We start from the raw sequence: 13,083 nt of genomic DNA, 5'->3' as shown, positions 1-13,083 counted from the left end.
AACAACCCAAAGTCATACTTGCAAGCATTGCAATGATGCAAATGAATAAAAGAGTACATTTTTAATTGACACTAGAAAGACTTAGCTATGTCATAGAAACAGATATTAGGTGTATCCAACTTATTTTAATGGGCCTTTTAAGAAAGCATGTGAAAGGGTGCTAGTGTGGATGAAGTACAGCCAGTCAGGGAACATAAAAAGTAACTCAGCAAAAGAGTACATTCCGAATTGACGCTAAAAGGAGGTAACATGTCGTAGAAACATTTCCAAGGCACAGATGTTAGGTGTATCTGACTTATTTTAACGGGTCTTTTAGGAAAGCATGTGAAAGGGGGCTACTTGGCATGGAGTACTACCAGTCTATGTCACAGGGTTCAGCGAACCTGAATAAAATAAAATAAAATAAAATAAAAAATTGAAATTCGTTCAGATTCACCGAACCTAAAATTCGAACCTCAAGTCGAACTTGAACGAACTCGAACCTCAACGAACCTGAAGGCGAATTTTAACGAATTTTTTTAAGGTTCGATTTGTTTAATGATGCACTGAGAACTTCATTATGACAGCCATGATAGCTGTTTTATCCTACCTTCATCGCTGTACTCTAGACCATCATGTTGACTGTGATCATGCGAGAGTGTATTCCATGACTGCAGGATCATTGTGATCTTTCTTACACCAAGACAGTGAGATCATGTAAAGATAGTGAGGGATCTGAAGATCTTTCCATTACATATATATATATACATTGACTGTTAAGAAATAGATCCACCAAGATGAGATACTATTCCTCACTATACTGAGGTCCTTACTGTCTCATTTATTCCGAGACTGTAATGGTTACTATGGCTCTTTGTTATGCAGGGATTGTATCCTCCAAGAATGATCATTTCTGCGGCTTTGTTATTGTGCCACAATTGTAGTATATATATGTGTGTGTGTGTGTGTGTGTGATTAAGACAACGTCTAACATCAATCTTATTAGGCCGAGAGAGGTTCTATCACTGTTGTTCTTTGTCTAGAGTCTAGACTTCTACAGGAGTATCACCGAGGCCTTGATGCCAAGACTGCTATGCGAGATCCATTGACACTGTGCCTTTGTCCTAGATCTTTGCTACTCCATTCAGCTGAGATCCTCACAGGTATGTCGAGATCACTAGCTGTGCAATTGTGATATGTCTAGGTAGATTTGTATGCGAAAACAGATATGCCAAGACTGTCTAATCCTTCAATCTTTGCAATGTCCATTATACAAGGTTATTCTTGCTCCATTAGACCGAGGTCATATATATATATATATATATATTGAAAAATATGTATAGTCAAATCTAATGCTGAACCTCATTCGAACCTGATCGGAAAATTCAAATTTGAATCGAACTTAATCGTTGTCGAACTCGAATTCGAACTCGAACCATGTGACATAGCTGCCAGTTAGGGAACAAAAACATAGATCCCAAGAACAACAAAATAGTGGAGACAAAAAACCATCATGACTTTCCCTGGACCTATAGAAGACCATTTGTACAAAGTTATAAAGACAATTGTATGGACTTCTTTCTATGCAAAAACCATCAAAGCTATCAGTTTTTACTGGAACTGTCAAAGTAAATACAATTTGCATAGAATGATATCAAGATCAACCCAACAAATTGACAGCAAAACCCACTAGCATTCAGAAGAACAGTACGATGCCATGCAGTTATCATGAGATTACAACAGGCATACTGATATAAGTTTTGCACGCACTATATTTAGATAATGAAGCTGATAAATTCACGGAATGGGTTAGGAAAATTGGATTAATTTAATGACCAAAAAATCAAATAGATACATAACCCAAAGTTGAGACCTTATTTACAAAAGACATATTTCTGATGTAGTCTCCAAAATATTCCTTTGAATTTGTTATTCACAAGCAAATTCAGGGAGTTCTCTCCAAAGTATGCCTCTTAATATTGCTATATTTCAAGTTCCTGAAGTTTATTCAACCTAAAGATAAAGAAACAGGTATCAGAAGCTTGACAGATGTGAATTAACATAGAGTTCAAACCACTATTACAAGAAATGGATTCTTATCTACAAAATACTATTACAAGAATGGCTTCCTACCAAAATTCAGAATTACATTTCTTTTAGATATAACTATTCTGGCTGTTTTTAGCAAATGCCTGCTACTTTGATCGAGTAATCAGGCAGTGTGTCTCTAGAAGCCTAACTAATTGATGCCTTGAGATTGGTTTTGTGAAGAAGTCGTCAACACCAGCAGCGAGAAACTGATTTCTATCACTGTCCAATGCATTGCCGGTTAATCCCACAATTGGGGCATTAATTCCCATAGCTCTCAGCTCTCTAGTTGCCTGTCATAAGTACAATCAAACATATAATTCACAGCCTAGAACACCATTGTCAGTTCCAGACAACGAACAATAGAAGCAAAATAACATAATATAAATCATGGTATTTGTCAGGCAGAAAAACACTTTTTCAATGACCTAGCAATATGTAAGTGTTGTATTTTTCAAGAATTAAAATTTCAATGAAGCAACACCAAGCACTTTTTCTCATGCTAATAGGAACAGGTAATTACATGATAAGACAGGAAATACCATATACCTCTAAACCATCCATAATCGGCATCTCTTTGTCAATCAAGATCATGTCATAAGATCTACCACCACGGCATAGCTCCACTGCTGCTTTTCCATCCTCCACATCCTCACTATCAATATTGAAACTTGAAAGCAGCTTTTTCAAAATTTTCTGATTTACATGATTGTTTTCCACAATCAATACCTTAGGCTTCTGGCCAATCAAAGAAGAGACAGCAAAATTGCTCATTGACATATTCCTGGCCAGTTCTCCCCCAACTTTCTGAATGTCAAATGCATTTATCTCCCTTTCTCTGCCTCTGATAACAGATTGAAATATCTCAAATGGCATTACAAATGAGAATATGCTTCCCTTACCGACCTCAGATTGCACTCCAACAGTACCTCCAGATAATTCCACAATCCTGCAATAGTGGCATTAAAGCATTTGACATTATAATCTTCACATTTTCCCTGTTATATTTTGATGAATTGCTTATATATGCTATGATAACCACCATCTGAAAATGTAATTTCACAACCACTTGTCCATACCTTTTAGAAAAATAGAGTCCAAGGCCTGTTCCACCAGTGCCTTGGACTGAACCTGCCCTAATTTGACTGTAAGGTTCGAAAAGCTTGGCTTGATCTTCTTTGCTGATTCCTATTCCACTATCCTCAACACATAAAGTTAGACTAACAAATGTTGACTGCTTTTTGCTCTCTTTCTGTTTCCAGTCCTGAGAGCAAAACTTACAGTTATGTACCCCATTCAATGGGACAGGTTCCAATTGTTCTAAAAAGGTAGGATCAGTTGTATACATGCCATTGCATATGATAGCAAGTCTGATCTTTCCCTTGCAGGGAGTAAATTTTGCAGCATTTGAGAGATAGTTTGCAAGAACCTGCACATTGTGATTACAAAGTTATTTTATTTTATTATCATGAGTTGTACCTATTTGCCATTTGATCAACATGTAAAATGGTAAAAACCTGTGGAATTGAAAATATTGGTCGTCTGCATGGAGATGCTTTTCACAGAAACATATTGAAAATATTATTACAATGTAAGCTACTTCACAAGTCCAAGTATACAATTGAAAAATCTGACTATTGTAGCCAAATTTTGCTTTTTGGGTAAGAAAAGTAAAATTCTGTTAAAAAGTACAAGATGCCATGCCAACCGCACCATCTCTACTGGTCCGCTACCAGGATTTTACCCTTAGACTAGCTTGACTACAAGATTTATCATCATTTCTATCTGAAAGATAAAACAGAACTGATTAAATAATAAAATTGATCAGACTAAATACGAAGCTGCTACTAAAATCCTGAACTAAAACCACAGTTGCAACTTCTATTATCTGGATTGACCATTTTGAAATTTTCAGATCATATAAGGAGATAAACCTCTGGCAAGGACTCTCATTTTTCTTGTTCAGAGAGTCATGTAATCTAAAATGAAGGATATAAAAGTCCTTCAAGGGGTGGGATTTTCCTTGATGAGAAAGTCGTATAATATGAAATAAGCTTGCTTCCCTTCTTTTCCTTCAGTCCAGTCATCTGCAAACTCTAAAGCTGACATGTTCTCTGACAAACCTGATTACCATTCATAATTCAAAATCTCAAAAGGGACTAATTCCTTTCTCTTTTCCATCTGATACATCAACACCCCATGTTGATCTACCCTAGTAATCAAGGATCCAGCATTATCTTCCTCCTCCATGATAGGATTTTTAATTTGGACTATAAGTTCATCATCTTTGGTGGTGACCGCAACCTTCCCCACATGGTGATGTTCCTCAACTCCTTGCCACTGGGCAGGCTTACAATTATTCTTTTTTCTACTCTTCCCCTAATGTGTTTCTGAAAATCCTTAGCAGTCTCGACTCTCAACACAACATATTTGGAAGGAGGCTGCCAGGTGCCCATAGACAAAACATGATCTGCATCTGAAGGCAGCTTGTTCACGAGTCTATTTTGCTCCCAAACCTTCCAAACCTTATCAGTGACCTAAATGCATATTTATTTGGGCAGATCATTTGCAAAATCCCCTTCAGTACACGACTTAGCAGTTATTATATTCCTTCCAAGTGTTTCAAAGAAGCAGGAATGAAACTTCCCCAAAGCATTTCCAATAGCGGCTAGAATTTCAGGAAACTAGATTGCAGAGGCAGGTTGGTTAGCTTAACCCACGTTACCTTTAGAGGGATAGAAGGTATGCTGACAAGGTTTTGAGCACAAGACAACATGTTCCAAAAGCTAAGGCCAACAATGAGGGATACACTATCTATCATCAGTAAAGTCTAACTCCACAATGAACAATCCACAAGCACACGGGTTGATGAAAGCTTCTTCCTGAATAAGGGGGGTTCCATACTTGAGAAATGCTAATGCATGTCCATAAGATGAGGCCAAAACCCACTGAAATGGGAGTCTTAAACTGTGGGCCAAGTAAAATTAGTCTTACTCTTCTGTCTAGGGCAAAGGAAATGACAGAACTCTACCAAATTAAATTCCTCTTACTCTTGATCCTCTTGGCCAAAGGAAATGACAGGAAACAAAACAACATTTTCCATGATGGAGCATTCCATGGGAGAAAGAGAAGCTCTAGAAAGACCAGTGGTGGGAGACAGAAAAGCTTGATAAAAAACAGGTAGTGCCAAACCCTCCTTGTCAGACCTTATTTAAGGCCTGCATGACGGGAAGCTCTCATGGGTCCTAACACCAGCTATGGTAGCACAAGAGCTGCACCCAAAACTGGCACACACATCCTTCCAAGTTGGATTATCTACCCCCTTAAGGGAGGAGGGGCAAAAAAGAGCCAACCCCTTAATGGTGAAGGATCTAGCAGGAGCCACCAGCTTAATGGTAGAGAGACTAGCAGGAGCCACTGCCTTCCCTGCCTGATCATAGCCTTTTGTAATTTGGTGGCAGAACAGATTCCATCCCTTTCAACAGAATGGAGCCAACAATAGGGCTCATCCTCAATGAGAGGGCGGGGGGGCGCTGCCAAGAGACACTACGGAAGGATAAAAGAAAAGCTATCTGGGGGGACAAACCAAGTGGTGAAGCAGGGAATTGAGACAAGAAACCTTTGTTCTTGATTCATCCAAGTGGGTGATGAAAAATATTGTAGGTGTTAGCCTATGGCTTACCTTATCAATCACTAAGTCTAAATTGTTACCTTTACTCATGTTATTCATTTAGGATATTAGTAATATATCCTCAAGTGATGACTAATGAGTTAGTTAAGATTTCTTAGCCTAGTCACCATTCACGGAATTAGATCTAGAGCAAATATCTCTATAAAATGGCATCAACCATTATACTATATATTTATAATATTGGTGTGAATATTACATGAGATGGCTTGAGGCCTTTTTTGTCATATTGCTGTTAGTTTGTTTGTGCTCTATTTATTAACATGGTATTGTAGCTCCTTTAGTCTTCATGGCCTAATAGCTCCTCATGCTAGTAATCCATAAGTAATTCAAAACTCTAAACAAATCTTAGTTGTATTCTCTCACCGATCCCATAACAACTCGGACGATAAGAAAACTCTATAATTCTCTAAAGATAACTATTATGTAAATATGGCAATTTGATATATCTCTAGTTTTGAGATCAATATGTTGTAGATCTGAGTAGATCTGAGAAGCTATTGATGAACCAACACTAGATATGCATGCAATACAAGGAGAAGACTGAAGGGGGAATTCATTGATTTTGGAGTGCTTATTGGTAAAATTAAGATTTCCCTTTCAATGTCTATCCATTTGTAGTGATTTTACTTGTGTTGGAAACTAGATTCAAAGATGCACCAAAGGGTATTTTGGAATTTTCAATATTCATCTCTGACTTTAAGATATCCATCCTGTTATAACCTGATTTTGTACAATTGTGAGGTATGCAGCCATTAAAATACATATTACCACCACTATACAAAGCCAAATTACACATACAATATAGAGTTGGAAAGGTATTTCAGAGATCTATCAAAGCCCTCTCAAAAATGATTTAAAAAACAGTGTTTAAGGAGAAAATCTAGCTGATTAAACAAAACAAAAAATCACTCGAAGAGGAAAAACAGAAACTGTTGGAAAATGTAACTAGGTTCGGTTTTCATTTAATATATGAGTCATCATGTAATGTACTTGTCAAAAGAATAAAGAAAAGAATTTTTATTATTGTTATTGTGACTTATTAAATTATCGGTTTCATGCTTGGGTCACCATGTTTTAGGTCAAAGTCCCCATTGAGGACTTTTAGGATTTATTCTGAGTCAATAGAGTCATTGTACTTTTAAAAGACCCTTCTTGGGCTTCTGGATCATGTAAAAAGTTTAAGTATTGAGTCAAATATAATTTATGTATCCTCCACACCAAGTTTGCATAGAAGAGATCAAGTCGGCCTAAGGACACTTATTTGACCTCACATGGATCCTATTTCGATATCTCTAAGGAAGCTAAGGAGTGCGAACTCTGAAGTCGAGAAGCCAAAGGAAGTGCAAGTTTGGGGAAGTCTAAGGAGAAGAAGCAAATCGAACTTTTGGGGCCCCTCTCTCTCTGTTCCGTGCACTAGATTGGGAGATCAAAGTCTTCCAATTTCACAGATGTTGGGGCCCGGACGCTGCTGCCTAGTCGAAGTTGCTAGAAAGAGGTCGAAGATCTGGGAGGCTAACTTGGTGTGGAGGGAAGGTCTAGTCGTTGTCTAGGGTGAAGAGTCTCAAAGAATACTAGTGAAAAGAAGAATTTTCTTGACTGGGTTTTCCCCTCGAGGGGGGTTGTTTTGCCCTAGCATAGTGCCTACATCTTGTGTATCTTGTTTTGTGATCTTCATACACACATAATATGGTAATTGCTTGATGAAAGATAAGATAATAAAGAAGTAAAAGAATCCAACACACTCACAAGTAATTATCAAGAAAGGAGAATCAAACCCTAATATAACTACTTTGATTTTCCAACATGGTATCAGAGCTAAGATCAAGAAAAGTTGAAGATCATTTTGTTGGCATGGATTCTCCCTCTTTGATGAACTACATAACAATGGGTATCAACACTGCTGGAAGCTGGATCAAGAAGGTCATCTACTACTTATTCAACAAGGTCAAAAGTCAAGGATTCTTGGTCGCTCTTACAGGTTCTCTTAATGATGACAATGCATAGATCATTGATAGTGGAGCATCAAGACACATGACAGGAGAAAGTAAACAACTTCAAAGGAGCCATCTTCTCATGCAATAGAATTGGGTGACAACAAAAGCTATGTTGTTGGAGTCTTGGGATCAACATCGTTGAAGCTAGATAATGGATCGAAGCTCCACCTCAACAACATTCTATATGTTCCAGGTTCGAAAAAGAATTTGCTTTTTGTTTCTTGTTTAGAAGATAAATGGGTAACAGTTGCTTTTGCTAATAGAAAAGTATTGGTTTTGGGAAAAGACTCTAGCATTGATAAGGCTAGGGTTATTGGGGTTCGTGAAGGAAGTCTTTATAGAGTCATTACACTACCTCCTCTAACTTTGGTTCATATAAGTCCCATTGAGCTATGGCATAGAAGGTATGGTCATCTACATTATAAGGTCATCCCTACTCTTAGTCAATTGGTTCATGGTATCCCTAATATGAAGTTAGATCATGAAGGTGTTGAATTTCCACGATCTTGGGTCTAGGTTAGAATCTTAAAATCTCTGACGCTACCAAACCAAGAATCTCAACAAGAACTACTTTGCACAGTGGAAAATATAAAGCAGTAAATCACATATGCACAAGTATACACAATTTTTAACAAATATTGTACAATAATGTACAACCCAATCTTCATTATATTAAACCAAATCTAAATAATACAACAGTCTATGGTATACAAGATACAATGACAAACTTCGCTACGCAGACTCTATGTCGTATCTTGTCCTGTCGGTCCTTTCCTCCTGCACTGCTCACTAGCTGCCCCTTAGTCCTTCAAAGGACAACACATCGAGACTCCAGGAGCGCTGCCACCTAACACTGTTGCAAGTCACTTCTACATGTACACGGGGTGATCCAATCTACTCTCTAGGCTAGCCAATTCCCGAGCTCCAATCTGCTAGGCTAGCAGTCACTTTTGTCCATCAAAGTGCTGCACTTTTGGCACCAATCTTCACCAATCTTTAGCTATTCTTCATCACTTCAAGATAGCTTGTATAGGGCTACTTTGGTAGCCAACACACTGCCCTCCACCATATCAATGGCACCCAATCCAATCACTGCAAGATCTGCTCCTATGAAGGCTCTCGATCACCCAAACAAGCCTCCAAATTGGCACCCATAGGCTGCCACAATAATCGATACAAAACTGGTCAAAACTTCGACCCAACACATGACACAATCGTTGTTGCAACACAATTGTATTGTTGTTCCTGGTTAGGGCATGTGCACGCTGCAACAACCCTTATAAACCCACACAAACAACCTCCTTTTAACTGCGGCCTAGGCAAGGTAAAGTGTTGCCTCCATATGTTGTTGTTATGGGCATATGGAAATGCCTCAAGCCTCCACGCAACCCTGTTTTGGAGTGGCTAGGCCTGCGGCCTACCACAGATCTCCGTTGCCTCCTACAGCCCACCCAAAACAGTCATACCTTACCTCTTTTTGCCCTCAAACAAACCCACAAATAGCTACTCCTTGTTTCGGCCTTCAATCCAGCTCCTCAGCCCTCCAACAGCTGCTCGATCACCCTGAAACCAGCCCTAAATAGTACCCTCTACGACCAAGTCTGAGCCTCCTTTCCTCTTCAACGAGCTCTTGAGTTTTTGTGTGTTGCTCAAATGGATGAGGAAATGTCCTCCACTCCACCTCCTATATATACACATAAGGAGGGCTTCTTAAAACGTCATAATAGGGCTTGCACAGTTGTCATATGTTTTCTTAACACCAAGCCGACCTAGACTCCTCATGTGCAAACCTAACCATTAACTTCAAAAACTCATATCTTCGTTTCTACAACTCGGAATCGATGATTCTCGTTGCGTTAGATTCATTTCGCCGAGAAGTTATCATCCTCATCCATCACATGTCGAAATGTGCTCATGCTTTTGGCCCAAATCTCGATGGGTGCAAAACCCCTACCTTGGGTTCCAAGCCCACAAGTGACTCTTGTGGCACTTTGTCCTCCAATCCCCAAACCTTAGGGCTTGGAGTACCTCCCAAGCTACTCAAAAATCAACACTCCTTGTTAGCAAGGGAGGTACTTCCAAGACTAGGAAGTAACTCATCATCATCATCACTGCTCGCAACACTCACCCAACTCTTGGCGCTCACAATTGTAGCAATCCCTGTTCTTTGAACTACGCCTCTCTCAGAAGTGTCACTGTCACTAGTAGAAGCACCCTGCTTCTTCTTTTCCTATATCGCTTTCCAATCATTCCATGATTCCTTCTTGGCAGTTGTAGGAGTACTCTTGTTCCCCACTGACCACGTGCTATTCTTGGGATGCAAATTCTCCCTCTGAACCTGCAAGCTCCCTCTCGAACTCGACTCCCTTAAGTCTCTGGAACCTGACCTTCTTCTCGGGAACCTGTACCTGCTCCTCTAAAGCATGCACCTGCACCTACTTCTCATGATCCATAGGCTTTCCCGTCAGCCTATATAGACCATGCTCTCTAACTCCAAGCACGATACCAGCGGAGCTAGAGCCTCTAGGCATGAGTCTTGCCTTCCCGTCCTAGAACCAATGTTGCACGAAGCGGGGATGAAACAGAGATGTTTTTTGGAAGCGGGGACACGAAAGCGTCATTTTCCAAAAATCTAGGAAGCGAAGAATCTGCTATATATATATATATATATATATATATATATATTGCATTTATATTCAAAACAAACATCCCAAATACCAAATTAGTTGTAGAAGACATGAAAACATGCATATTTTTGCATCAGTGTTAAAGTCACATTGTTGTAGGTGACACTTTGTCCAATCCCCGAACCCTAGGGCTTGGAGTATCTCTAAAGCTACTCAAAAATCAAGAAAAGGTGTGTGCAAGGGATGCTCTTTGGGAAAACATACAAGAAAGTCATTTCATAATTGTGAAACTAGGTCTAAAGAGATATTAGACCTCGTCCATTCTGATGTGTGTGGGCCCATGTCTGACAAATCACTTGGAGATCATCTCTACTATGTGACATTCATAGATGGCCATTCTAGAAAGACATAGCTCTACCTTCTCAAAACAAAAGATGAAGTATTTGATAAGTTCAAGGAGTTTAGGTCCAAAGTGGAAACCCTAACCGAAAGAAAGAATAACTTTTCATAGAATCCCATCCTCCATGGCTATGTAGGAAATCTAACTTAAGAAATTAAATCATGTTCATGGTATCACATGTTTTTCTTGAAAGTATGAATTACAAGTATAGAAGACCATGGTTTACACTTCAAGGAATTCGTACAAGGTTTGTCAAGAAACATCTCCAGGTATGTCTTAGAACATACATCTTGTAAAATTCTCTTCATCTTATTTTGAAATTTGTGTTACTAACATTGTTATGTCTAGCTGTCTTGAATCATAAAGATTCTTGTTATTGGGTGATTCATCACTTGATAAATCTACCCTCCTTACACCCTTAATTGTTCTTATAGAACCCTAGACAAGTTCTCTGGAAAACCCTAACCTAAGGGTATGCTAATGTGAATGTCTGAAACCCTAAACTGCTTACGGTTATTGAGAAATGCTATTTGAAGTTCTTGTTGATGATGTCATGTTTGGGATTTCGGTATGATCATGAAATCTTAACTTGTTAGGCAAAGTGATGTTAGTCTGAAATCTCGAATCTTTGAAATTTTGGCATTGTAGGGTTTGCTTTGCTATGTTACGAAACCCTATATCTTTAGGGTTTCGTTGAGCCTATAAGCAAAACCTTTGTTATGTGTTTTAAGTAAGATCCTAGGAATGAAGCCTTAGGCATATATATGTGTACATTTGGTCTAAACCCTAGCTTGGTCTAGGTCAAGTATATGTCTAATGTATTAATGATGTCTGACATATGATGTGCTTATGATATACTGATGAATTCCTAGATATATGTGTTGACCTAGTTATTGATGGTCATAACTCTGATTTGATATAAGTCCTTGTTTGGGATTCTAGGATAATGATATTAGGAAATCTAGGGTTTTGCAGATAAACCCTAATAATAGTTAAATTCTCTAGTGTGTGTGATGTAACAATCTGAGATCTATTTATATAATGATTATTGTGAAAATGAAATTCTAGGGTTTTGGAGTTGAACCTTAGTAGAAGTAAAAATCTTTGATGTATGATGACAAAATGATGATTTGAGATTTGTGTAAGATTGTTGAAATCTGAGTTTTAGTTGGGATTGATGTTTGATTGAAAATCTAGGGTTTGCAACTAACCCTAGTGGAAGCTAGTCATGTTGATGACTAAGCTGTGATTGGTTTTGATTATTGAATCTCATGTATGAAATCTAGGGTTTGTATAAAATCCTAGTAGAAAGTCTAACATATGAATTCTGAAAGTTAGATACATTGCAGATCTATACTTATTTGAATTGTTTCTAGGGTTTGTTATATGTTGTAGTAGGGTATGTCATACCTTTGGAAAGAAACATTGAAACCCTAGATGTAATGAAAATTGTTATGAAATAAGCCTTCATGAAGTAGTCTCGGGTTTGTGACGAAGTCCCTAGCAAGATGTTGAAGAATATGTGTCTCTTGTTTATAATTAAGTTTGGGTATCTGATATATGCTTCCGTAATTCTGATATGGCTAACTTCATGCTTCTATAGATTTGGTTGTACTTGCTATCTAAGTTGTGCAGGTACACAATCTTCAATATGGTGAAGATGTTCGTTGATGTGATAAGCATGATGGGGATGATGATAACTCTGATGAAATGGTTGGAAGCCACGAAAGATTCTCCGATGTCATAAAGAAAAAGTAGAACTCCCTAGGTTAAGAGGGAGCCTGGATGAAATCTCCCTAGGATAAGAGGATGGTTGAGAATATTCTTTGTACAGGAATGATTAGATCCTCTCTGATTAAGAGGGAGTGACAGATATGGTTCTCTACTTCATGTGTCATGCACTAGACCAGGACTAACAGTCATAAGTTTTAGTGAAGGCCATGAATGAGAGAATGAAATTGGAGAATGCATTTTGATGTGTTGCTGAAAGAAGGAAAGCAGGATCCGATTGAAGAATATGTTGCTGCATATGAAGTAGGAAAGAAAAGTGTATAATTGAGGAATCTTCTGTCAAAGATTCGGTTGATAGTCCTACTATGGAAAGTTGAGAAGCAACATTTGTTGTCTAGAAGACCCTGGAGGTTTGTATTTGATTATGTACATGTGAAAGTATTATTGATTGGGGTTGTGTTTGTACAGGGAAATCTCTCAAAGGTTTTGAAAGCGTGTTGGTTACCAATCAATTTGATTGGGAAAGATTGGTTATCTTTGATCTGCTAGATCAAGGAGTGTTAAGGCTTTGTG

The 13,083-nt window shown here is 38.4% G+C and overlaps 1 protein-coding gene across 1 annotated transcript in view; it reads right to left on the bottom strand.

The window, feature by feature from the left end:
- Positions 1 to 1,807: 1,807 nt before the first annotated feature.
- LOC149173707 (histidine kinase CRE1-like) overlaps positions 1,808 to 13,083 on the bottom strand; it is a 52,581-nt gene continuing 41,305 nt past the window's right edge. The window contains exons 5-7 of the mRNA XM_089424709.1: positions 3,147 to 3,496; positions 2,617 to 3,016; positions 1,808 to 2,360 (exon numbers count right to left, since the gene is read on the bottom strand). Of these exons, the coding sequence (XP_089280835.1) occupies positions 2,175 to 2,360; positions 2,617 to 3,016; positions 3,147 to 3,496 (936 nt within the window). The 3' untranslated portion in view covers positions 1,808 to 2,174. The remainder of the gene's footprint in view (positions 2,361 to 2,616; positions 3,017 to 3,146; positions 3,497 to 13,083) is intronic.

The sequence above is a fragment of the Pinus tabuliformis genome, chromosome 4_2 (assembly GCF_031772625.1).
Source record: "Pinus tabuliformis cultivar Carrire ecotype Pingquan chromosome 4_2, CPIR1, whole genome shotgun sequence".
Taxonomy (NCBI): domain Eukaryota; kingdom Viridiplantae; phylum Streptophyta; class Pinopsida; order Pinales; family Pinaceae; genus Pinus; species Pinus tabuliformis.
The sequence above is the reverse complement of the archived record's forward strand: the minus strand, read 5'-3'. Positions and strand labels throughout refer to the sequence as shown.